The sequence below is a fragment of the Antechinus flavipes genome, chromosome 2 (assembly GCF_016432865.1).
Source record: "Antechinus flavipes isolate AdamAnt ecotype Samford, QLD, Australia chromosome 2, AdamAnt_v2, whole genome shotgun sequence".
Classification (NCBI taxonomy): Eukaryota; Metazoa; Chordata; class Mammalia; order Dasyuromorphia; family Dasyuridae; genus Antechinus; species Antechinus flavipes.
In genome coordinates this window covers 612,971,496-612,999,380 of record NC_067399.1, presented here as the reverse complement: position 1 = coordinate 612,999,380, position 27,885 = coordinate 612,971,496, and the positions used below count along the sequence as shown (strand labels likewise).

At 37.0% G+C, this 27,885-nt stretch overlaps 1 protein-coding gene across 1 annotated transcript; it reads left to right on the top strand.

Moving 5' to 3' along the window:
• The first annotated feature begins 6,696 nt into the window (after nucleotides 1–6,696).
• On the top strand, nucleotides 6,697–26,409 carry OPALIN (oligodendrocytic myelin paranodal and inner loop protein). Its single transcript, XM_051981761.1, has 6 exons — nucleotides 6,697–7,305; nucleotides 11,151–11,186; nucleotides 13,123–13,158; nucleotides 19,121–19,237; nucleotides 20,456–20,515; nucleotides 22,564–26,409. The coding sequence occupies exons 1-6, from the start codon at nucleotides 7,276–7,278 to the stop codon at nucleotides 22,744–22,746; spliced, it is 462 nt and encodes a 153-aa protein (XP_051837721.1). The 5' UTR covers nucleotides 6,697–7,275; the 3' UTR covers nucleotides 22,747–26,409.
• Nucleotides 26,410–27,885: the final 1,476 nt, after the last annotated feature.

Below are 27,885 nucleotides of genomic sequence, written 5' to 3'. Positions count from 1 at the left end.
GAGGAACCTATCCCATTCCACTTTGGCTACTTCGAATTCTTAGAGCTCAGGCAGGCATCCCCTTGCAGCTTCTTAAGAAGGGCATTGACTTCCCTCTGAACCAGACAGAGACTGTCCCAAGACTAGCCCAGATTAATCTTCCCAGGCAGGGCTTTCATAGCGTCAAATCTCTGAACCAGCCAAAAAGTAGACCTGGACATGTGGTCCTGACATTGCCTTGACTCCCCTGATATCCTGCTGGCTCTTCATCAACTGGCCTTCCTGTTGTGTCAGTGTCCCTCATCTGTTTGTTTTTTGTTAATACCAGGCCAGTTCCTAAGATCTAAAGTGCCTCTTGAAAACCCAAAATAAGAAGGTGCAGAGGGAATTAAAAATATCTGTCTGGAAGAACTGAGTCATCAAAGAATGGATTCACTGTGTGCCAGGGATTCAAAGAAGAATTTTTAAAAATTATTTTATTTTTATTAAATTAAATTAAATTTATTTTTATTAAGTGCAAAAATTCTGCTAGGCTCTAGGAAAACATGGACAAAAAGCTCCTTGAAGAACTTACATTACATTGTACTAGAGAACAGAATATTCAGCTCCAAAAAACACAAAGTAATAATTATTTTTTGGTGGAGAAACTTAGAGAAGATTGCATGATCAGGAGAAGCCTTGAATAAGAGATGTAATCTAAGATGAAATCTGAAGGCATCTAGAGATTAATTACATAGTGTTGAGGTGAAGAAGAATATTCCAGTTTGAATGGTAAGAAAGGAAGGTAAATAATAAGGATGACGCCTGAGTTACCTTGAAGTTGCCATCTCTTTGATCATGGTTCATGTCTAATCCTATAAAAACTTGGGGTGGGGAAGACTATTAGGGACTCATGTCTTCTTGATCCAGACCTGGTACCCTATCCTTAACTGTGGTTTTATGTCCACTCTATTGATATTTGCTATTAAAAAGTTATATAATTGTATAACATTATATTCACCCCACATCCCAAAAGTTTGGAATGTCACACAGTAAGGATTGAGTGATTTCAATATAAAATTGGCTAAGACGGGTGAAGATCAGACTAATTGGCCAAACAAGCATTTATTAAACACTTTTTGGTTCAGGCTCTGTGCTAAACTCTGGGGATATAAAGAAAGGCAAAAACTTGGTCCCTACACCCAGGGAGCTCACATCCAAATAGAGGAGACCTTAGATAAATAAGTCTCTTAAGTTGAATTGACAAACTTTTTTGAGTACCAAGCACTGTGCTAAGATGAAATAATTATGTATATAAGTGTAGATGGAATTCAATCTCAGAAAATGCCAGGGATGTAGGGAAGGAAATTGGGGGTGGAGGAGAGAAGAAAATTCCTCTTGCAAGAGGAAGAACTTGAAGGAAGTCAGGAGACCAGAGATGAAGAAAAAGAGCATTTTAGGTACAAGAGACAGCTACAGCAATGGAGTTAGAGAGAACCTTACCAGGTAAGTTTTTGGAGATGATTTTCAAGCATTTTGGGGGTTCTTCCATCATCTTCACAGGAATGAGTGGGAAAGTGGATGATCATAATTATTAAAACGTCTAGCTTGTGACACAGATCACATTGTCATTACAATACGCCTTAGGCTGCTGCCCAGTCTGGCTAGAGAGAACACAGAGAGTTCTTTATAGTCGTTTGCAATGTGCTCCAAGCCTATCTTTTCATGCTAGTTGCAAATTATGTACCGATTTTCTTAATTCCATGCCAAGGTTGCCAGCTACTTGAGATTCCTTGTATATGATAACCCATCTTCCCACCTCTGTGGTGCCTTTAAACTATTAATAATAATATTAAAGTATAAATTACAAAAATAACTAGATAAATAATATTAAATAATAAAGAGTATTCTCCATTATGCTTTGGATATGCTTTTTCTTCTTCACTTCTACCTCTTGACACCCCTAACTCCCTTTAAGGCTCAACTTAAGTGCCATCTTCTATAAAAGGCTTTTTTCACATTCCCCCAATTATCATTTATTTTTTCAATTGCTTTCTTTTTATTTTCTACATATCTGATATTTACCATATGTATAGTAGAGTATAAGCTCCTTGAGGATGAGTCATTTTTGTCTTTGGTCTCCCAGTGCTTTGCCTGATAACTGGCTTAAAATGAAGAGCTTAATAAATGTTTATAGAATTGAACTCTATCCCATATTCATTGTTCCTACTAAGAAAATTTGACTGTCCCAAGAACCTTCTTAATATTATATGTGACCAAAAAAGTAAAATCTATTAGCAAAGCTTCCATAAACCAAGGAATGAAGTAAATCTTCATAACAACTAATGTTTGAAAACAGAAGAAACTTGGACACTGGTGTTTGATTATGTTTCCTGTTCCCTGGTCAACTCTTCCACATTAGTAGGCTGCTAATATCCATAAACATTCTGGAGGTTGTCTTGTGTTAATATATTTGTCCTAAGATCTAATCAAATGTCTGCACGGTGATAATCAAATGATGAAATGAAATAGTCTTTGCCCTGAAGAAGCTTACATTCTACTGGGTAGACGTACCATACGTGCTAAGTAAATAAAAATGCTATAGAGTGATGGATAGAAAGCAAACTTCAGAATCAGGCTAGCCTTAATTTTACTCTTATCTCTGATCACATACTGACTTTGTGACTCTGGGCAAGTCAATTAAATCCTACTGCCCCAAATAGTTCTCTCTAGGATTATAAATTACAGAGCAGTTGCAATTCTGCCTTGATGTTAAGAGAGCCCTACAATGATGCAATCACAGGTCTGAATTAAAAAGAGAAAAAAATAAGTTAAATGAACCAATTTGAGAAAGTAGAAAACATTAACCACAGGAGGGAAATCAAGAAAGGTTTTAAGGAGAAGGCAATGACTGAAGTAAGTCCTGAAGGATGAGGAAGATGAGGAATGGGAACAAAGAAGTGCCTTTCAAGACCAGGGGATAACTTGTGCTACTGTGCCAAGGTAAGAGTTGGAAGTTTTGCTGGGATGTAAAGTACATGTTGTTGTTCAGTTGTTTCAGTCTCCATGTCCAACTCTCCATGACCCTATTTCAGGCTTTCTTGGCAATGATTTACCATTTCCTTCTCTCACATGCTCCCAATTTACAGATGAGGAACGGAATCAAATAGGGTTGAGTGACCAGGATATCACAGGAAATAACTATCTGGGGCTTTATTTCAACTCATGAAAATGAGTCTTCCTGATTGCAAGCACAGTGTTCTAATCACTACATCCCCCAGCTGCCTTGTAGAGTATAAAGAACATAAAGAAGGTTGGAACCAGATCTCACAGGGAGGATTAAGTGCCATGATAAAGAAATGGAATCTTATCCTAGACACAAGAAGGGGTCATTGAAAGTTTGTGAACCAGGAAACATTATGGTAACTCTGTTTGGGGAAAATTATTTTGGCAACTTGTATGAGTTGGGGATCAATAGAGAATCAATAGAAATCAATAGACTGAAAAGAGGGAGACCAAGTTGGAGATTATTACAATTATCTGAGCCTAAAGTGATGAGGAAACTGAAGTAGCTGTTGGCTAGATAAGTGTATGTATCAATAAGTACACATATATCCATGTATACATATATTCACATACATACCCATGTGTGTATGTGTGTGTATTTATAAATGTGTATGTGTGTGTATTTAAGTATATGTATGTGTGTATATGTGTGCATATATGTGTCTTCATGTATATGTATGTGTGTATGCATGTGTGTATATGTGAGTGGATATTGTATATGTGCATAAGTATGTGTGTGTCTGTGTTTATGTATACATGTATTTATATGTATGTGTATCTATACATGACCATATATGTATATGTATATATTATATATGTATATGTGTATACATCTAAACATATTGAGAGCACTATCAATAGATAGATAAATAGAGCTCTCAATGGAAAAAAAGAAGCGTTTGGATTGAGGTGATTAAAAGGAAAATGATTAGTTCGATTTTGATCAGACCAAGTCTTAGCCTGCAGTTAGATATCATGCAGAGACGTCTACCAGGCAGCTGGGATGAAGAATTGGAAGTCGAAGAAATGAAGGTGGGCTCTTTGGATTTGGGAGTCCTATGTTTAGAGAAGATGCTTTAATTTATGGGAACTGATGAAATCACTGAGAGAGTATAGATAGAGAAGAGGGCCCAGGATAGGGCTCTGAGGAATTCCCACAAAAAGGAATTGGGAAAATGGATTGTGGTTTTGGAATGCAGACTGACAAAGAGGGAAGGAAAGGGAAAGGGAGGGGAGCAAGCATTAAATGCCTGGGATGTGCTTTTACAGACATTCTCTCGTTTGAGCCTCCTAACAATCCTGGAAGGCAGATGCTGCTATTACCCTCATTTTACAGTTGAGAAAACTGAAGCAAAAACAGGGATAAAGTGACTTACCCAGAGCCACATAACTAGCTGAGAGTCTGAACTTAGATTTGAATCCAGGAGTTCCTCCAAGTTATTTCACCGACTGGCTGTGCTCAGGTAGAGGAGCAATGTCATGGAACCGAGGGAAGAGAAATTACCCTGGAGTTGAGGTTGATTGACAATGTCAAAAACTGGAGAAAAGTAAAGGAAGATGCTGACGAAGAAAAGGCCCATTGGCTTCAGCAATTAAGAGATCACTCATGATCCCTGAAAGAGCATCTTTATCAGAGGTTTAAAGTCATTGCAAAGGATTGGAAAATGAATGAGTGATGAAGAAATAGAGTCAGTAAACATAAGCAATACTTTCTAGGACTTAGCAAGGAAAGGGAAGAAAGATAGGACAATAGCTTGAGGGAATGGCAGGATCACATAAATTTTTTTTTTAAGGATGCAGGATACTTTTGGTTTTGTTTTTGTTTTTTATATAGCTTTTTATTTACAAGTTATATGCATGGGTAATTTTTCAGCATTGACAATTGCAAAACCTTTTGCTCCAACTTTTCCCCTCCTTCCTGCCACCCCCTCCCCCAGATGGCAGGTTGACCAATACATGTTAAATATGTTAAAGTATAAATTAAATACAATATAAGTATACATGTCCAAACAGTTATTTTGCTGTGCAGAAAGAATCAGACTTTGAAATAGTGTACAATTAGCCTGTGAAGGAAATCAAAAATGCAGGCGGACAAAAATAGAGAGATTGGGAATTCTATGTAATGGTTCACAGTCATCTCCCAGAGTTCTTTCGCTGGGTGTAGCAGGTTCAGTTCATTGCTGCTCTATTGGAACTGATTTGGTTCATCTCATTGCTGAAGATGGCCACGTCCATCAGAATTGGTCATCATATAGTATTGTTGTTGAAGTATATTGTTGAACCTCCTTGTTCTGCTTGTTTCAATTGGCATCAGTTCATGTAAGTCTCCCCAGGCCTTTCTGAAATGATCCTGCTGGTCATTTCTTACCAAATAATAATATTCCATAACATTCATATACCACAATTTATTCAGCCATTCTCCATCTGATGGGCACTCACTCAGTTTCCAATTTCTGGCCACTACAAAGAGACTTGCCACAAACATTCTTGCATATACAGGTCTCTTTCCTGCAGGATACGTTTTAAAAACAATGTTTGTAGATGAGTGAGTAGAATTAGAAAATGAGAAGTGAAGGGGGAGAGGGAGAAAATTATATATACGATGAGCTTCATGAGGATTCGGAAGAGAACAAATAAAGGTTTCTTGACAAGGAAAAGTTTTGTCTCTTCTTCAGAGACTAATGTAAAAAAGGAAGGGATATATCTTTATTATTTATTATTTATATTATTTAATCATTATTTATTTTATTATTATTTAACTTATTTTATTATTTAATTATTGTTTATTATTATAAAGATATAGAGTAGAATAAAGTGTAGGATATGGAAGATGAGGGAGCTCAAAATAAAGGGCCTCAATTTCCTAAGGGCTCAGTGAATTATGAGATTTTTTAAAATTTTTTTGAGGAGGAGATTGGAGGACAAGCTCTAGATGTAGAATTTCATCGTGTATGGAACTCTCATTGTGGAAACTTCCTCCACCAATACAGATCAGCAACTCATTTGGGACTTAGAGTCTTGGATAGTTTCCTGGACAAAAGAGTTTAAATCACTTGTCAATGATCACACAGCTAGTGGGCATCAGAGTTAAAACTTGAACCCGAGTCTCCCGACTCCAAGTCTATCCTTCAATCCATTGTGCCGTGGTCTTTCACTTTCCCCTATTGAAAAAAACAACTTTAAAAAATCTAAATCTAGAGAGCATCCACATAATTATAGCATGTATATAAGGTATATGTGTGTATATAGATTTTTAAAATATATATATATATACACATACACACACAAATATGTGTATGTATCCTAATAACAAACCTTACAAGGTAGAAGCTATTGTTACCCCCAGTTTACAGATAAGAAAACAGGCAGACAGTGACTAAGTAACTTGCTCAGAGTCACACGACATGCAAGTATTTGAAGCAAGATTTGAATTCTCATTTTCCTCTCTCCAGGTCCCGGGTTCTATTCACTCTATCAAATTGCTTCTCACTTTATAACATACCGGGAGCATTTAGAGATCCTAAATACCTGAAGTAAATAAGAAAGTGGAATCAGGCTGCCCCGAATACATCTACTCGCTGTGTGGATGTTGGCAATGGGTCCATCCTCCCTTTGCCAGGAAAGCTGTGAATCTGGAAGCCCGTCAGCTGGAGTTAGTGCCACCGCGCTTTCCATTCGGTGACCCTCGGCTTTCTCAGGAGGCTGCAGCCTGAGGCAGCGGCTCCCCCCAAGCCAAGAGTGGCTTGACTCTGGCTGCAGGGATGAGGAGGAGAAAGGGAGAGTGAAAATGAAGGGGAACAAAACTGCCTGCCCGAGGAGCGGGCAAGCGCCCGATGTGGTGCACGCAAGGAGGGACAAAGAACAGTTTTCCCTTTCTGAGCCGCGAGCGGTCTCAGATGCCGCCCTAGACTGTGGCCAGGAAGCAGCAGCTGAGACAAATGCCTTCTGACCACACACGTCTGGTGCCCTGGAAGCAGAGACTCAGCCTCCTTAGGCTCCTTCTCTTCCTAGACGAAGAGTCCTGCAGATGGGCATGAAGCGTCAGTAGGAGGGCACCTGTGGTTCATCTGGTGAATTCTGGTGCCGGGAGAAAGTCTGTGCTGAAAAGACTGATGTTTACTAGCTGTGTAACCATTGGCAAGTGATTTAAGCTCTTCGTCGCCCAGGAAACCATCTAAGACTCTAAGTGCCAGATGAGTTGCTGATCTGCATTGGTGGAGGAAGTTTCCACATTGGGAGTTCCACACATTTATGAAATCCCAGATGCAAACAGCAGAAATGGTAAGTTAAAAGGGGATTTTTTTTTACCTCACTATTTCTCTTAAAGGAAGAAAATGGAAATGAGTGTGTCTTCGAATTTGTTGAAAGGATATGTTTAGAAACAAATTTTCTCATGTGAAAGAGGTTCTTCACACTTTTGTGAATAAAGAGGTCAAGAAATTAAGCTTTAAGTATTGACCAAGCATGAATAATTTTCCACAGTGTTTAAAATTCATTTAAATTTGTTATCAGTGTTGGCTTCTTTTATTTTGACATGACCTTAATTTCCCAATAGACCCCTGCCCCTGCTTAACTCCCCCAAAATCACTTATAATAAATAAAAACAAAAAACAATTGAACAAAAATAATTAATACATCAATTAAGTGTGACAATATTTTATATTTCTTTCTAAGGAGGAAGGTGTATTCTCATATCTCTTCTTTAGGATTAAGTTTGATCATTCTAATTAATTTTTTTAAAACACAGTTGGATTTTTAGCGTTTTCCTGGTACTGTTTAATTGAGGGTGCTTAGCTGGTGCCATGCCAGGGCATGTGGGCATCAAGAAAGGAGTTTGATACCAAGCCAAGGTTATCTGAGCTGGGGCCTCCCTCTATGCCAGCTGCCAAGAGAGAGACAGTAGACTGAAGATTTTAGGTTGGCTTGAATCCAGAGAAAGAGGCAAATGGGATGCAGGGCTGAAGTAAGAAGGAAGGGGATGGAGAACAGGGCTCTTCCTAACAGCATCTTTCCTTTAGTAGTGGATGTCAGTAGTTGAAAAGTACTGGATTTGCACTCAAAGGGCTAAAGCTTGAATTCATTCCATTTCTGCTGTGTACTATCTATATAACACTCCCAATGACTCACTTTCTATTTTTCTTCAGTTTTAATGATGAGATGCCCTTTCAAGTCAAAAACCTTTAACCTTTTCCTTTAATCAGTCAATGTCTATCTGGTGACAGTTGGAAAATTTGGTTCTGGGCTTAGACATTAGTCTACCCATTTCCCTCACAAGAGGAACATCTACTGACCAGGGTAGTTCAGATGAGTGTATTTACCTAAATCTTACCTATCTCACCTTTATAGGTTGTCTATGACTGTACATCAATTCTCTTTTGAGAATTGGACCAGAGTCCTTCAGTTTAAGAGAGCTAAACAACTACTGATGTAAATAAAAAACAAGCCTCCAGGTGTTGTCCACGGTCAATGCTCCATTCAAGGGCTGATACAGCCGCTCCCCAGCAATGTCTCACTCATGAGCTCTGGGCTGATGTCAGTGGGATAGAGACAAAGCTTCTTTCTGAGCAACATCTGGAGGGTGGGGAGCGACCTAGGACAAGATATTGCACATGCTCTTTGTTACCCTGAGAATGACAGAGATTGGGACCAATAGGAAAAAGATACTGATGCCTTGAAGAAATATAATACAATGCTCTCTTCAAGAGGAAAACAACATCCAGACAATGGACTTTAGCCTTGTTATCACTAGGGTTGGAAGAGTGATACACTGCTTTGAGTATCCTAAATAAAGAATCATTTAGTGTATTTCAGATTTTATTAAAAACCATGATATGTTCTTACCATGATTGATGTTAAGAATTACAGAAGCTTAGATTTGGAAGGGATCTGAGAAATCATCTAAACCAACCTGTATTTCAAAATTATGTAATAAATGGTCATCATTTCTTGTTTGAAGAGAAACCCAATAACTCAATGAAGTTCTTTTGGATAGTTCTGGGCGGTTCTAATTGCTAGAAACTCTTTCCTGAAATTGAGTCTAAATTTACCTCATACCAATTTGTATACATTTTTCCTGGTTCCTCCCTTTGGGGCCATAGAGAAGGAGTCTAATCTTTTTGCATGTAGAATTAGAGAGAAACAGGAATAGAGAGTGAGAGCAAGGGAGAGTGAGGGAGAGCAAGAGAGGGAGAGAGAGAGTGAGAGAGACAGAGACAGAGACAGAGACAGAGACAGAGACAGAGACAGGGGTGGGGAGGAGAGAACAGAGGCAGAGAGACAGAAACAGAGCAGAGACATAGAGAAATAGAAAGACAGAGATGGACAGAGAAGTTAACTGGGCCAAATAGCATGCTAAGCATTGGGGATACAGTTAAAAACTTAATAGAGAATCTCTGTCCTCAAAGAACTTTGATTTTTTTTAAAAATATTTTTAGTTGCATATAAAACCAAATTTAAACATTTGGATTTTTAAGATTTTGAGTTCCAAATTATCTCCCTCCCTCTTTTTTTTTTCTTTGCTAGAGACTCAGAGTTTGTATGTGTCCAACTGGGTTCTCACTAGTTTTTTTAACTTGTATTCTCCTCATTTCTTTGTCTGTTATCCCTTTTCAAGAGTAAGTCCATAGCTTAAATATATGGCTAGATATCACTCAATTAATCATTCTTAAGCTTATAATATATTAAAGAAATATCATCAATGACACAATAGAATGAAGTATCTATTTGGAATTAACAAAATCTTTTGCATCTTTGTATAGGTCAGAGGTTCTTAATCTTTTTTGGATTATAAATCACTTTGGCAACCCATTGAAATCTATGAATTCCCTCTCTGAATCATATTTTTTAAAAATGCACAAAATAAAATGCATGGGATTACAAAGGAAACTTGAACAGTATCTAGTGAATGGTACATGGTGCTTAATCAATGCTACTTAACTGACTGGAAATAAAAATGTAAGTTTTTTCCATCTAAGTTCATGGAATTTACTCACGGACTCCTTGAGCACCCATAGACTCCTGGTTAAGAATTCTTGGTATGGGAAATTTCATACCTAGACTCAAGCCAATGTCTGGATACATGACTAGCATGATCTTGAGGACCTTCATCATCCTGGTCATCCTCATCTAGGTACTGTCCACCTCTGTTCAGTCATGTCACATGGTTCATCACCCCATTTAGAGTTTTCTTGGAAGAGATACTGCAGTGATTTGTCATTTCCTTCTAAAACTAATTTTACAGATGAGAAAGCTAAAGGAAACAAGGTTAAATCACTTGACCAGGGTCACACAGATAGCAAGTGTCTGAGGCTAAATTTGAACTCAAAAAGATGAGTCTTCTTGACTTTGGGTCTGACACTCTGTTCACTGTACCATCTATCTAGCTTTCTCCAATTTTATAATGTCCTTCTTTAAAATGTAGCATCCAAAACTGAACACATACCCAGGTGTAGTATGACCAGGGCACAGGACAATGAGACTATCACCCAGTTCTACAAACCCTGTCTCTCATGGTAGTTTTAATCCAGACTGGAGAGAAGGGAAAGAGAAGGAAGGAACGAGCATATATAATGCCTACTATGTGCCAGGCACTGTGCTAAGCACTTTTTCTAATAATTATCTCATTTGATCATTACAACAATCCTGCAAGTCAATTTCTATTATTTCCTGTTATTACTTCTTCTTCTTATTATTATTTTAAAGTTCAGGAATCACAGATTAAGTGATTTGCTCAAACTTATGCAGCAAATAAATATCTGAGGCCAGATTTGAACTTGACCTATCACTCAATCCATTGCAAAATAGGAAACTCAGGTCCAAGCACTTAAGTAATTGCAACCTGAACCTCGGGAAATGGGACAATTAGGCTCAGGGAACAGATCTTCAAAGAGTAGGATACAAGATAGATATATTGGGCTCAATGACAGGATCCCCAACACTGGGAGCATATGGGCGCAGTCATCAAGATAGAATTTGAGCCAAATTACTTCAAGGAATTCCCAGGGATAGGGATAGGATAGAGTTGAGCCTTTGGGTAGGAATTAAGTCAGGAATATTTGCCTTAGAAGAAGAGAAACTAAACAGACTATGTATGGCAAAGAATTTTAACATGTCCTTTTCCCTTCCAGAATTTGATCCAAAATTTCACAGTGTCACCTAATACAGTAAGTATTTAAATCCTTTTCTTTGAATAAATAAGTCAGCAAATGTTAGTGTCGTTTTTGAATCAAATCGCTGTAGAAGAGCACAGAAACACGTTGAGCAATATCAAACTGAATAGATAGGGAAGTTGTAATTTTTTCAAATGTACTTAGTTTTCAAGTTAAAACATAGATTCTTGGTGTCCAGTGGCAAATAGCTTCAATACTGACTTGTTCTGCCTTTCCTCTTGAGCACAGATTATCTTCAATTCAACAAGATCAGTTGGTGGTTAGTCATTTCTACTTGTTCATTTGTTCTGTGGGTCTCACTAAAGACTCAAAAAGAGATTCTCACTGTTTCCCTTGGGGGAGAAAGGGGCAATTATATTGATGATTTGGAAGAATGAATTAAATCAAACTTGCAAGGAAAAATTAAGGCTCTATCTTGTGTTATATATGAGATCCTCTCCTGTGCCACTAAAAAAAGAAGAAATGATACTTAGCACATTAATGCAAAGCAGTTAAATTGAAGGGGAGAATAAAGAAGAGATGGGGGCAGGAAGGAGACAATGAGTTGAGATAAGAGGGAAAATGTTTTTTTTTTTTAAAAAAAAAAAAGGAAATGGATAAGAGAGAGAGAGAGGAAGAAAATGATTTTCATAATATGACAAGTTGACTCGGAACACACAGTGATGAGATAAATATCCTTAATAGTGCTTTCTGATTAAAAAGAATCTCAGAGGAAATGATTGCAGTGTCTTTGTCTCTGCCCTTCTTTTTAGCTATAACAGCATCTCCCACTTTTTACCAGTCTGCCTCTCACTACTTCTGAGAAGACTTCTGTCTTCTTTTTAATCTGGACTTGTTAAAAGAATACCAAATCAGAATATGTGGCAAGTAACATGACCATTTTGTGGCATTTGCTCGCAGCTTTTTAGCCTGTATAGTTCAAAGAATTTATACATTATTGAATCTCCTCTCTTAACTCCCAAATATTGGGGAAATATTGGAATATTCCCCTGCCTTTCCCTCATTCCTTTAACCCTTCCTCCCCACTTGGTTTAATACTTATATCATGGCTCTGCTACTTACTGTCTTTATCTTGGGTAAATCTTCCTAATTCTCAATGTTTTTATTTGTAACATGAAGGAGTTCTAGCTCTAAATCCTGTGGTTTCTAATTAAATTAATTTTCTTTCCATAAGCAAGTGACATATAGCTCAAAATGTACTAAGTGACAGAATAAAACATTCAAAGAATTGAAGCCTTCCATATGAGAACTCCATTTGCCAATACAGATCACAGTCCACCTATAAGATAAGTCTTAGGAAGCTGCTTAAAATATATTCTGTTTTAAGACATTTGACCAGAGTGTGACACAGCTAGTGCCAGAAGCAATAGTTTAACCCATGTCTTCCTGCTCCTAAGCCCAGCACTTTTTCTATTAAGCTACCCTATCTTTACAAATAAATCAGAAGGAAGGAAAGAAACAAGCATTTATGAAGGACCTACTATATGCCAGGAACTCTGTTAAGTGTTTTACAAATATGATCTTATTTAATTCTCACAATAACCCTGGGAGGTAGGTGCTGTTACTATCATTTCCAGATGAGAAAACTGAGGCAGAGAAGAAGTTCAGTGACTTGTTCAAGGTCTCATAGCTAGGAAATATCTGAAGCTGGATTTGAAATTGGGTCTTCCTACCTCCATGCCCACTTTGTCATCTTAAATCTTGTAAACATACAAAGTAGGTAATTAAAATTAATTTTTGAAATGCTGAACTATAGGATCAAATTTCATTTTTTTCCGGGCATGAATCAACTCTCACCATTAAAAAATGGGTGTAAAAATAAGTTAATTTTCTGAAGGGTCAGAAACTAGAAATTCTATTTTCAGACCAGCTATTTTGCAAACATAATATTCATTATTACAGATTTTGGTTTTTTTTTCTCTATATATAGACGTCTTTCCCTGATGCTACTGATGGAATCACAGAAGTAAGTACAACATTTAATTTCAAAATTTTTCAGGAAAACAAAACCAAATTTCATATAATTTTGTTTTTCTCTTACATTATACAATTTACTAACTGCTGATCAATAGAACATAATATAAAGAGTATAACATATTTACAATCTTTTTAATGAAAGAATGAATGCAAGAGTCTTACTAACTGATAAAGATACAAATCTGAAAGCAAATTTTAAACTTTTTCCTTAATATAGAGTTCCATGAATTCTCTCTATTTGCAGAATACCACTTGTTTTAAATAATTATGGAAATTTTTTTCTCAAATCAACAGATCAAACCAACAAGTACCAAACACAACTTTTGTTAAGTATTTACTATGTGCCATTCACTGTGATAAGCACTGAGAATACAAGTACTAGCAGAAAGACATCCTCAAGGAACTTACTAAATAGAAAAGATAGCACATAAAAGGAGGTGGAAAGGGGGAGGAGAAGGTCCCCTTAAGGGGTAATGATAGATAAATTTCAGAGTTAGGAGAGAAACCCAGAAAAAAATGAAGCTTTCCTTTTAATGGAGGTTCTTGGAGGAACTAGCCAATTAGAGGAAGGGACAGCAGGTGCCCAGGTATGGCCCTTGGACATGTTGCCTCTTATTGTTTGAGAAGGTCAGAGGACAAGTCAACTTCCAGGATTATCAAGCTACTATGGCATGAAAGAAAAAATCCAGATGGCAAGGTATGGAAATTGAAAAGGAAAGAAATTGTCAATCAGTTTTTTAAATAAAGTAGTCACAGTCTTTTTGTTTCCACTATGTAGTAAAACTTTAATAATTCTGAGATTACTATTCTCATTTGTCCATTGATGTGCTGATAAGTTTTTAACATCCAACTCTCTAAGGAAATGTGTTCTTGACACATTTTACTATTTAATGTATATTATTAATATTTTCTTCATCACTTTCTTAAGTTTAGAAACAATAAATCTAATTCTGATATGTAGTTGTACTGGAGTAAATACACTGTAATTTTAAATCTACTTTCAACAGTTAATATGAGCTTTATTCTTTTTTTTAATAACTTTTTATTGACTGAACCCATGCCAGGGTAATTTTTTACAGCATTATCTCTTGCACTCACTTCTGTTCCAATTTTTCCCCTCCCTCCCTCCACCCTTCCCCCAGATGTCAAGCAGTCCTTTACATGTTAAATAGGTTGCAATATATCCTAGATACAATATATGTGTGCAGAACCGAACAGTTCTCTTGTTGCACAGGGAGAATTGGATTCAGAAGGTATAAATAACCCGGAAAGAAAAACAAAAATGCAAGCAGTTTATATTCACTTCCCAGTGTTCTTTCTTTGGGTATAGTTGCTTCTGTCCATCCTTGATCAATTGAAACTGAATTAGCTCTCTTTATCGAAGAAAACCACTTCCATCAGAATACATCCTCAAACAGTATCATTGTTGAGGTATATACAATATCATCTCCTGGTTCTGCTCATTTCACTTAGCATCAGTTCATGTAAGTCTCTCCAAACCTCTCTGTATTTATCCTGCTGGTCATTCCTTACAGAACAATAATATTCCATAACGTTCATATACCACAATTTACTCAAACATTCTCCAATTGATGGGCATCCTTTCATTTTCCAGCTTCTAGCCACTACAAACAGGGCTGCCACAAACATTTTGGCACATAAAAGTCCCTTTCCCTTCTTTAGTATTTCTTTGGGGTATAAGCCCAGTAGAAACACTGCTGGATCAAAGGGTATGCACAGTTTGATACCTTTTTGAGCATAGTTCCAAATTGATGAGCTTATACCTGTACACTATTGAATTTGTTTTCCAAAACTGCCTCTTTAATTCAATCTAAGAAATATTTATCAAGCACCTGATATGAATCCGATACTCTACGAGTTGCTGGGAATACAAGGAGAAAAAATAAAGTACTTGAGGTCAAATAGGATTTTTTGCATGCTCCCCAGCCGCTAAAAATGTAATTAGCAAATAAAAATAAAGTACAAAAGGTCTCTCCAAGGCATTTCCCTTATATATCATTTCAACACTACTGGTACCAGGTTATCAAGCCTTTTTCACATGGAGAATTGCATCAGATGAACTCTCTATATATTCAAAAGGACTAAGATCGGTGGCTACTCCCCTGTTCTATTATACATTCTGTAATAATATAGCTTATAATGTAACAGGGAACAATAACAGATAAAAGAGTTAATCAGCTAAAGAGATTTGGTGGTGCTATTGAGGATGCTCACTACTCCACACACAGAGAGAGATTTGGATGTAGAAAGACGTCACTCAGAGAGGAGAGCAGCTTTGAGATACTGGGTCTTTGGCAGCAGAGAAAAGAGCTGATTATGATTGCTGGAAGAGAGCTGAGTTTTGTAGAGTTTATATGGGTGGGTAAGGCGACACATAATAAATTTCAATAGATTTGAATAGTATCTCACTAGTAGCATCTCCCTACTTTTATCTGCTTTTTGAGATCATCCTTCCCATAAATATTGTACATAATTGTGGACAAATGCATCCTAGGTTTATAAGTGGAATGTTTTGTAGCTCCTATTTTATTATGCCATCTTAGCAAATGCCTTTGAACCCAGGTTCTCTAATAGCAGATTCAGTACTCATTATACCAGAGTATTCTCTATTTTAACTCAGAAACTCTGTTCTGAGCCCAACTTTATGTGATTATGGATGCGTTCTTTAAACTCTTCATCCCCCAGTTTATTGACCTATCGGCTTACTTCAGTGGGTTTTGCCTTCCTATCAGCATGGTTTTGCTTCTATGATATCCTTCCCCCAGCCTTTCTCCCTTTTTGACTTCTCCCAACATTTTAAGCTCTTCATGGACAGGGACAATCTCTTTCTCTTATGTATATTCCCAGTTGCTTAGCACAGAGCAAGGGCTTGATAAATATTGACTAACTATCGATCGGCTTTGTTGTTCTTGTTCATTTATCTTCAGGTTATAGTCTGCATTTTCTCTCCCATGCTTAATGATTGGATACTTTCATCCCACCATCTCCTCTTCTTCAACTTCCTATATTTCCTTTCCCTGAGGAAAGCAGCTATCTTTCTACTCATATTTGTGTCTCCATTACATAGCACAGCACCAGACACAGAAAGAGCTTAATAGATGTTTGTGGACTGACTATTCTTAAGCATTTGTTGCCTGTAAAAGGCCTCAGGGGGATTTGGAATCAGGAAAAAATAGTTTCAAATCCAATCTCTGACACTTAATAGTTGTATAAGTCCTCACCCACAGTCGAACTCACTGTACCTTGACCCCAACATCATGATGTCATTGGTCCTTTTCAAGAATGAAGGATGAATAAGAACAACAAGAACCATTGTATAAGCATGGGTAGGTTCCAAAGACTTTATTAAGTTATAGCAGCTGGTGGAGGGAGTTCCTAGACAAATTAAATTAAAGATCTTTGATGAATTTGACAGTAACAATTCACAATCTAAGTTTATTCCAAGGCAACTGTTTTCTCTGATGAGTGAGAGAATCTTTAAAATGGGATGATGATGCGTCTGGATTTTCATTGCAAGACAAATAGAAGGTCCTAAATCAATACTTGTTGACTGACTATAGCTCTCAGGGGATACTGTGAAAATGATCAAGGAGCTTGGTTTGTCAGCACGTTGAACTCTGAGAAAGAAACTAGAAACGGCCAAGAACAGACAGTAACAGATGGCTCAGAAATCTAGAGACAAACTGTTCGGGCTGTCAGGGAGTGTATGTAGAAAAACATGAGTGACCTTAGTTGTAGCCAACCACAAGTGTTTTCCCTCGTGGAGAAGGGAGAAGGGTGGAATCACTTAGCAGTGGTAAAGGAAAGGTTATTGTTGTCTTAAATGGGCACGGCACTGAGAGATGGCTTTTTGGTACAGTATTAGAGTGATCTGCAAGGGCACCAGGCCGGTTACCTGTGCTTTAGAGAGTAACTTAACAGTTGTTTGTGTGGAGATTTAGGGCAGGGGGAAGCCTTCCTGTGATGTAGGAATAGGGGACATTCTTCCCTCTTTCTGGGGTATCTGGAATCCAGGGCAACACCCAAGCTGTCAGAGAAAACTTGCCTACCCGAGATTCAACAAGGATTGTGAGCTTGTAGAATGGTTTGTGGGACCTCAGGATGCCCAGGATGAGTCTGGAAAGAAAGATCATCTAATCTAGCCCCTTCATATTACAGATGAAAAAATTAAGTTAGGTCGGTGATTTGTTCAATGTCACACAGACAGTAAACATGATGAAACTATCTTATTTTCCCACCTGATAACTATCATCATAGAAATAACATCAAAAAGGAAGGTGGACTGATCATGTGGTGAGATAGAGGACAGCCAATGAACTGTCTGTGGGTTCTTCTGTTTCCCCACGCATTGCAGAGATTCCTTGTGCTGTACTTGTATGAAGACACGTAGAAGAACCCAAGAAGATGGGTAGACATAAATTTCCTGTACTTGGTCACACAAATGATTTCACCTCCTCCCATGTGGGTTACCAAGCTGCTGCCCATTTTTCAAGGGCCATGGTCCTCAAGCCAGTTGGGTCCATGTGAAGAGGGAAGAGGAGAAGGGAAGGGAGAGGGAGAGGAAGAAAGGAAATTTCCCTGAATTCAACCATTAGACCCTCAGAACACTTTCTTAGATATGGGCTAATCGGTTAGAAGGGAGGTTTGCTCAAAAGCTTTGAAAAACAATCTAACTTGTGAAATAGTCACCCACGAAAGCTCATTTTGTGTAAGAGCAGACAAGTTAACATCTTTCCCGTCTTTGTTCTATCCTATTTCATTTTTGTTTCTCATTTCTTCTTACTGATAGCAAACAGACAAACCCCCAAAACAAATGAACAAACCAAAAAAGGCTGGTTTTTAGAGTAGAAATTCTAGAATAGCCCAAAGAGGCTGAAAACCTTTATAAATTCCTCCAATCTGACCAGCCAGTTATGTTTCTTTTTCTTTTTTCAAAAATATGAGATGACAGATTTTTTTTAAAAAATTGTCCTGGGGTGAGGAAAGGGAGGGAGGCAGTGTGGTACAGTGAAAAGACCCTAGTTAGAATCCTGCCTGTGACACTTTCTACCAGTGTGATCTTGAGGAAACCACTAAATCTCTTTTTTGCCTGGTTGGATTAGATGGCTTCTGGTATCCCTTCTATGTCTAGATCAACAAGACATTTTGTTTTTACATTTATTCTCAGCTCCTCTTACACTTTTACCACCTCCACCTCATTCTGTCCCGCCACAGTGAACATTGTTTTGGTGAAAATAGTTATTCAAAACCAATCCATTGATTGTGCAACCTTCTATACAAATACAGGTTGTCCATTGCCCCTTTATTCTCTTCTGCCTTATTTTCGCTCCCATTCTGAAGGCAACAAAGGCCTTGGTGGAAGATACAAAAAAATACAAAAGCTGATTTTATAGGTTGTATCATGGCAGAGAGTATGGCAAAGAATGATGGAATGGGAGTCAGGAATATCTGCCCACTTCAAACGCTTGCTGGTGGTATGATTCTATCTGTTCTCAGGCTCAGAATTAGGGATCCAATAGAGGTTCCCTCATCTGTAAAACAGAGATGATAATATCATTAGCACTTATCTCACTGGGTTGTTGTAGTGATCAAATAATGAATGTATCATGCTCTATAAGCTTTAAAGTCCCATATAAATATTATTATTATTATCCACCACCACATATTTTGCAGTAGCTAGTCACATTTAGAGAAGTCAACAAGAGCTTATTAAACACATACTATGTGCCAGACAAGTTTTCTTTCCTATTTACAAAACAAAGCAAAAACACAGGAAAAAATGCCATCCTTGCCCTTAAGCAACTTATAATTGTCGATAAAGATTGTGTCTTGGACGTAGCTCTTGGTGCACAATGCTACTATTTGAGGGAATGATTCTTCACAGACGAATTGATAGATTTGATCTTATTCTTCTTATCTCTCTACATTAGATTTGTATCACAATTCTGGGGCTGGCAGCAGGAATCCCTACCTTGGTGGCCATGGTCCTGCTAATAGCTTTAATTGTGGTCTGTGCTCAGAAAAGAAGAAAGGATGGACATCTCCAGGTGATTATCCCTTTCCTTTGGTTTGAATAAGGACTATAATGACATTCATTCATTGACCATTTATCAAGTACTTACTATGTAAGTGTTTAAGCCATACATTGTGCTAGGTATTGGGGCTAAAAGACAAAACCAAAATAATCTCTTCCCTCAGGCAGCTTTCATTGTAAATGATTTTCCTGATTTGTGATATTAGAATTCATGATTAGCAATATTAGAATTCTAGATTCCATTTCTGTCCCCTTAGTAGATGCTAAACAAAAACATTCTCAGCTTCATTTTTAGTCTAATGGGAACATCCACTCTTAGGAAGACATTTATTTAAAGTAACAATATCCTCAAATTGTAGAGAAATTTTCTGGTGATAATATTTAATGTTATTTTTTTGGCAAAACCAAGTTCCCATTCCGTTAGACTTGAATGTTAGGGAAATCACCTTCGCTTCTATAGGTAGAATATATTAAAGTGGGGAGATATTTGAAGCAGAGAGTTATTATTGTGAATGTTGCTGTTCATTTTCAACAAGTGCCAATGACATCACAGGTGATGTCCTGACTTGTTCATGAACTGGATTTAAGAGAGGCAAAGTTGTGCTAAGTCAACAGCCTCATTCTCTCTCCTGAGTCATCCATTGGTGGAACAAGTTAAAATGGATGATCATGGTGTCTTCTATGTCTGCTCAAACTCTAAGCATTCTACCTCTCTGGTCCAGCTTGAGGCAACTTTGAAAACAAAGGGCAACATGCAGGGAAAGAGAGTGGATAATAAATTTGGCCAAAGAGAGGTGACAACAATGTATAAAGGTGTGTAAGATTAATTATGTCCAGGAATATAGTTATCTATGCTTTTTTTTCTTCCAGAATAAAGAAGTAGAATCTCTCTTTGTCATAAATACTAGGTATTTGGGGATCCAGATCCCTCATTCAAAGTCCCTTAGGAAGAAAAGTTAGGCAGAGATTCCAAACATGGCTACCATGTGAGGACCCTCTGTCCACTGCACCCTCTGTCCAGTGCCCTCCTTATCTCTACCTTCGCCTAGACTTTAACTTTGCTTATCCAATAATAAACCTCTTTTATCAATCTAAAAAAAAAGTTAAACTGTTATCATTTAAAATGTCACACACAATTCATCTGTCATTTTTGAATGTGTTAATTTCTTATGCATTTAAATAATGAATCAGGCTTATATCTTCTCACTCTACATTTTTGTTATTAATTTAGGAGAAGCAAAGACCAAATGATTTTCCAGACATGTATGAGAGTTCTGAGGTATCATTGGAGGTAAGTTAAATTTCTTAATATGTCACGATAAATAATCTGTGGGCTCTAAATCCTGTCATTAGAAGAGGTTGCAAAAGTAGATTGGATTAAAAAGAAGAAGGACATAAAATGAAAATCAGATAAGAAAGGGAAATAGAAAGAAAAAATATTTGAGATAGTAATTCTCATTATCAGGGATCAGTCTGGAGAAGAAACAAATAGGGATGTCAGAGATGTATTCAAGTTTTGCAGAACTGTAATTGAAATAGATCCAGATGTAATGGGTGAAAGTTACTCTGATGATGATTTTGATTCAATATAAACAAAAACTTTCCAATAATTAGAACCATCCCAAAAAGAATGAATTTCCTTATGAGGTAATGAGTTTCCCGTAACTGACGGTCTTCAGGTGCTGGTGGATCATAGTCATGGACCTTCTCAGGAATTTTTATCCAGGCACAGGTTGACTTAAAAGTCCTATATGACTTAAGAGATCTCTTCCATTGTCGAGATTCTGTGATTCTCAATGGATGCTCATTTAGTCTTTCCCAGCATCCGTCCTCTAATATACCTTCCCTAATAACTTATTTAAGATCTTTCCATTGAGAATGAATTACTTCAACACTCAACCAATGGTGTCCAAAGATTTTTGAACATGTACTCTTATCAGTAAAAAATTTTAAGTATGTCTATCTACTTATTCATAAGTTATATATACATATGTTAATAATTATGGGCATTATAAAAATCACACCAAAGTAGAAATGGAAAGGATGGAATAAAAATGAAGCAATATTTGATCATAAGCTTAATATGGAGCCCCTAGAGTTTTTTGAGCAGGGGACTGCTAAGATCTGACTTGGACTTTAGACATTTTCGCTGTTATATGTAGGAACATTAAAGCAGGGAGAAATTAGAAACAACAATATCAGGAAGCTGATAGAGAACTGCACTAAAATAGAGAAAAATGGACATAGATGAGGAATGACATGAAGACAGAAATGCTCAAATTTGTCAAGTTAATGGATAAGTGGGGTAAGAATGAGGAATTGAAAGAGTTGTGTATTCAGATGGCCAGAAGGATGGCAGTCTTCTTGTCAGGAATAGGTTTAGGGTGTTGAGATGTTATCTCCCCAAGGACTATGATATATGAACTGGTGAAGCCTTTGGGGAGAGACCAACACAAAAAAACCACTGGACAGGTTTGTTAAAAGGGATAAATTTTATTGTGAACAGTAACATTGTAATAGACCTCTTAACATTGATTTGAGCAACTGGTTATCATTATTAGGGATTTATTTAGGAATTGATCTATTACTAAGAACAATCATTGTTTAAATTGGACTAACATTTACAACCAAAATATAGGGTTTTCTTTGAAGAAAATTAATCTTCATAATAAAGTTATAAATAGAATTCTTTTTTGTATGTTCATTTTCTGTGAAAGGCATTAATGTTTACCTTTAGAACCATAGAACGTCTCTATGCTATCAGAGTTAGGCCTATTATCTAATCTGATATGACTCCCTAGGAACTAAGAAGTAAAAGAAGGCAATTTGCCTTAAATTAACTTTCTAAAGAACTCTACAAGTTCTACAAGTTTCTTTCTGAATGTGTTTCAAGGTACTGGGATGCTTCATTGATCTTTAATTGTTTTTCCTTTATATGCCAATGGTCTCTCTTAATAGTCATCTGTGCACAAGTAGCTTCATAATGAATATAGTTGCAGATTAGCAAAGACTGCAGTAGCTTCATAACTAATATCTCTTAATTCTAACTTCACAACTAACAATCTCTCAATTCCCCTAGGAGTTCCTGGGGGCATCCTAACCCACTGCTTGGGGAAATCTAGCATGAGAGAGATGATTAGTATAAGATAAACAAGGGTTAGTTGTTTGTGATTGTTGTGTGATTTATTGTGATTATTGCTTAGTTATTGTGATGATTATTTAATATTGGAATGACAAGGGATATGAGAGAAGACATATATATATACACATACATGACTTTATTGACAGAAATTAGAAGGCTGCTCAAGTTTCATTAGTCCTTTTATTTGTTTTTCCAAGAATCTCAGCAGCCCTGAAATGGATGTAAAGGAAACAATAGAGATGGAAGAGACTCACGTGTATGTGAAGACCATAACGGGAACAGAAGAGCTATCATATGATGACGCTTACTTTCCTAGAACTGAAAAGGGAAAAAAGCAGAGTTTGCCAAGGTGGCTTTTGCCCAAACGGGACAAGAAATGAAATAATCTCAGCCCCTGTTTCAAACTTACTCCATAAAAAGCTAGACTCAAGAAAGAAATACTTGGGTTTATACTGGAAGTGAATTAGAATGCCTAGATGGTGTCTAGACAACACAGATTTTCTTCTTTGATCTGAAAAAAAAGAATTCATTGACTTTTGAGTTGATTTATTCTATTAGTACTTAGATTCTTCCTGAATAATGAAGTACTCACTAATGAGTTCCACTCATCCAAGTCCATTATTTAGAAAAATGGTGGTTCTAGGACCTTAAACACTTAAATTCTATCTCTCACACTCCCACTGTTTTTTCTGAGTGATTTCCCCCTGTCTGGATTTCTCCACTTTGCCTTCCTTTAAGATCTTCCTTTCAGATCTCTTATCCACCAAGAAGCTAGCAGATCAGACTTGGACTTGTGTTTAAAGGAATGACAATGTTCATGAAGAGTCATGTGAGGCTGAAAAAGCAATGGATGGGGTGGTCATTACTAACTTCTGGATTGCCAAGGCTACATATTAGGTAGAGAGGAAACAACTACATTGACCTCAGGCTCGCCCTCCAGATCACTACCAAAGATAGCTTCCACCTAGCTCTCCCCTGTCTCATAGAGACAAAAACTGAACATCAGCAATTGTAGAAAATACCAATAGAAAATATAGAAAATAGTTGGTAGGGCTCCCTACCAAGATGAGCTTGAGGTGTATGTACAATATCCACTATCCACAGCCTAGAGTTCTGCAAGTTTATTTCTGAATGTGTTTCAAGGTACTAGGATGCTTCATTGATCTCTAATTGTTCCTTTTCCCTTTATATGCCAATGATCTCTTTTAATAGCCATCTGTGCACAAACTGTCTCTTATGCCTTTCCTCTGTCTCTTGGAATCCTTAGGTTTTTTTCAAGGCTCAGATCAAATGCCACATTGTACATGAGACTTCCCTGACTATTTCAGATGCTACAGCTTTCTCCCCGCAGATTATCCTGTATTTACTTTGTAAATATTTTGCCTCCACTTATCTGTGTACTAGAATGTTTGGGGGAACTCTTTGAAGGTAGAATTGGTTTGGTGTATTTTGCTTTTTATACTTAGTACAATTTTCTGTTAATAAATGATCATTGGATGAATGAATGGAAGGATGCTTCTGCAAATGTCCAATCCAGAGTGAAGAGCTTTTTGGTTCTTTTAGCAACGATCCTGTATTAATTTATAGATCTCTCTTACCTATCCTTTGATGACCTTCAGGGCAGAGGTTAGGATTTATCTTTTTTTAAACTGTATTTCCCTAACTAGGCAATATCTTGTGGGGAAACCTGGTAAAGATGCTTAAATAAGACTTTTCTATATTACTGATTGCTTTGAACATTTTGTAAATACTCAAAAATGTTCTTAACTTTGTGGTCCCTATGTTTTTTGTGTGTATATGGACATTGTGGTATTCTGAATAGAGAACAGAAAGACCTAGATTTAGGTCTCACCTCTCACATACGAGCTATGTGATCTTGGACAAGTCACTTAACTTCTCAACTGGCTCTCCGATACTCTCTCTCTAAGTCTAGAAGTTGCAGAGAAAGTGCTGACCTGTGTGAGAGAGGAAGTGTCTTCATCTAGAGTTCCCACTATCAGTGAAATCCTAAGTACAGTCCATATTCCTACCCAATCCCTATTTATTTCCTTGAGGCAATTGTTTCCACAGTGTATAATCTGTTTTCAGAGATGTCATTAAAATAATCATATAAATTTTGCCAAAGGGCTTTGGGGTGAGGTTGGGAGTTGTGTGTTAACCATCAACTCGTCTTCATCAGGTTAGTGTTTGAAGTGACGAGCTATTCAGTAGAAAAGACAGGAAGAGACTAAATTAGGAAAAGATGCTCTTTGGAGAGAAAGAGAAAAGGTAGAACATTTGGAGTGGGAGTAGGTAACAAGTGTCAGAAACAGGAGTGAGACAAGTAGAGTCTTATCTGCCTGTAATCCTGAGGACCAGTTGATTAGATGATCCTAGAAATAAGGGAAGTTAATGAGGCAGCTAGAAAAAAAGGCAATGAATGGAGGAATTACAAATTCCTTCATACATATCTGGGACTTTCCAAGACAGTGAATTCACCAATCTTAACAAGGCTTAAAGCAAGCAGTCCTTGCAATGGGATATATTGCTATTATATATTAACAAAGAGAGAGCTATTAATGTATTTCTGATATGGTGGGTGCAAGTACCTAGGAAAGCTCAAATTAGAAGCATTTTATTCAATGTGGTAATAAAAATTCACAAGATGATTTATGAATTTGAAAAACATATGCCATATATTATCCCATCTTAAAATATTAATACATTTTCTTTATATATTACCCTTCCCAGAGAACCATCTCTTATAATAAAAAATGAAAAATAAAAGACCAAAGTTCAAAAAAACTAGCCAACAGATGACCAAGTCTGACATCTGCTAAGAAGGGAAGGAGGTGTTTCCCCCAATCTTTTTATTTTATCCTAATTTTCTGCAGGAGAAAACAGAAGTGCACAAGCTTGGAGTGCCTTGCCAACACTCACAGAGTTTGAAAGACTGTAACTGCTGTTTGGACCCCCACATTTAATATTCTTTTCACTACGTCAGGACAACATGCTGCCACTCCAGTGCCAAACAGAATGCTTTACAAACTGTTGAATGAATGAAAATGAAATACTTTCTGCCTGCCAAGCACTATAATAAGCCTGAGGATACAAGTACAAAAGTAAGAGAGTCCCTAGCCTCAAAGCATTTATTTTATAATAGGGGAAAATGTAAGTTTGTTGGCTGTTGTCCTTCATTCTTGAAGAGGATTGAGATAATATCACCATGTTGGAATTGAGGTACAATGTGTTTGTGTGGCTGACTGTGGCTGATCAGACCAATAAAGAGAAATTATATATATGGGGACAGTTACCAGGGAAGGAGGTTTTGGTCTGGGAAAAGTAAAGGGATGGGGGGGCTGAGCCATAGGGAAGTGAACTGATAAGCTCTTTCCAGAAACATGTTGACTTGGTTACAGTTCTCAGACCAAGCCTGGATGGGTAATGAAGAGAAATAGTAAAGTTTGAAAACAAATGGTTAGTGGGAGAAAAGAGGGAAGGAATTTGAAGATATTCCCAATTAGATAAATATGGGGAAATACACAGATTTGTATAATAACGGTCTCCTGAGTCAAATTCAAAAGTAACTTCCAGAAGACAATTGCAATTCATGTCAGAATGGAAAATTGTGGCTGAAGCCAAAGGCAATGTCTGTTTATTATCAGGCTCTTAAAAAGTCATTTTTCATTACCAGGGTAAGTAGAAAGGCTAAAAATGGTCCCCATTCAGGAGGTAACCTTAGCCCATAGATTGAGAAATCAGGCTCTTTGGGCTCATATTTTAAGTCCATCAATGATTCATTGTATGACTTTGAACCAATTTATTAATAAATCTGTGTCTCTGTTTCCTTTTGGGGTAGCAATATTAACACATCTCACAGGGTAGTTGTAATGAATAACAACATCCTTGTCAAACACAAAGTATTGACTCATATATACTAGAACTTAGTAGCTATAGTATTAATAACATGCAGTATTTTAATACTTTTATCTCATAGTAAAATTATAAATAATTGTCATGATTTGTTTTATTGTATTAAAAATAAATATTTTTATCTTTCTTAATCTGAGAAGCAAGCAAGTTTTCTTTACATGGAGTACTGTAATTTTTGTTGCTTGTGGTTCTTATTATAAGAATATGTGGATTATATATAAACAAATATACTCATATTTGTTTGAATGAATGAAAACAAAAATAATTTAGAAAATTGCTCTGTGTCCAGCGCTCTGATAAGCCCGAGGATACAAAAGTGAAAGAGTTCCTATCCTCAAAAAATTTATTTTATAATTGAAGGAAATAGGTTAGTTGTTGTGTGTGTATATATATATATATATATATATATATATACACACACATATGTCCATCCATACATATATGGAATTTATTGTGTCATATACTACACCAAAACCATCTAAAATACTACAAGAGGCAATCCTCATTTCTGCTCATTTTAGTAAGCAAACAACTAACGCACCTTTACAGAGTGAAATACCCTTTACAGGTGAGTGTCCATACTTCAGAAGCCCACAATGCCGGAATTTAGGGCAGCTGATTTTAATTCCATTTACACACTACTTTAAGTTTGTTTCCAAATAAAGAGAAGACATTTGCCAATTCAATCTTCCCTCTTCTGATTGGATGGACTTGTATTGATCGTTTCTAGATAAAGGGAACAATAATTCTTTGGACTTTTGGGGGGGTAAAATAAAGAGAGTAGTCGTTCCTGAGCCATGTCAAAGATTCTCCAGTTGGCCATTACTACAGGAGAGTGTGGCTGGGATAAAAAGGTGATTGAGCAGTGAGAAACCACCAGTCCTAGGGCTTTGGTCTTGTATTTGAAGTCTCAGATGCGCAAGAAGTTGCTGTTTATCCAGCTCTATACTTCCTCTCTAGTCATTGACCTTAGTCTGTGGGAGTGAGGGTGGAGCATTAAGGAAGGAGGAATGTGATTATACTATTGAAGCAATACCTTGGACTACTCAGAGAATTAGACAAGAAAACATATTTCCTTATTCCAAAGATCAGTTCGACTTAGATAGTCTAATTGGTGGCATACCAAAGGCATGAGGATGAAGTTCTGGAAGCTCTGCCAATCAATCTGATTTCTGAGCCAATGCTCTCCTCAGGGAAAATCTTATCTTTATTCATTCACTGAACAAATATTTGTTGAATATCTGCTATCTACAAGACTCTTTGCTAGACACTGTAACTTCTTTGTGGACATAACAAAGACATAAAGAAAACCAGACTTTCTGATAAATGTTCCTCTACTCATAAGAATGAGGAAATCTCCAATTCAAACAAAAAAAAAAAATTAGGGAAAGTTTTCAGAAGCTTTTCTTTCTTTGAGAAGATGTAAGCAATAGTTCTCATCTTTGTCCTTTCTCTGACCTGTCTCAAAGATGCTCCCATTGGGCAAGTTTTTTCAGAGATTAATAATTAAGGTCATCCATGGAAAATCAGTCAGTCAATAAATAAATATTTTTAAAGCATCTGCTATGAGCCAGTATTCTATTAAATACTAATCAGATTGCTAAGTG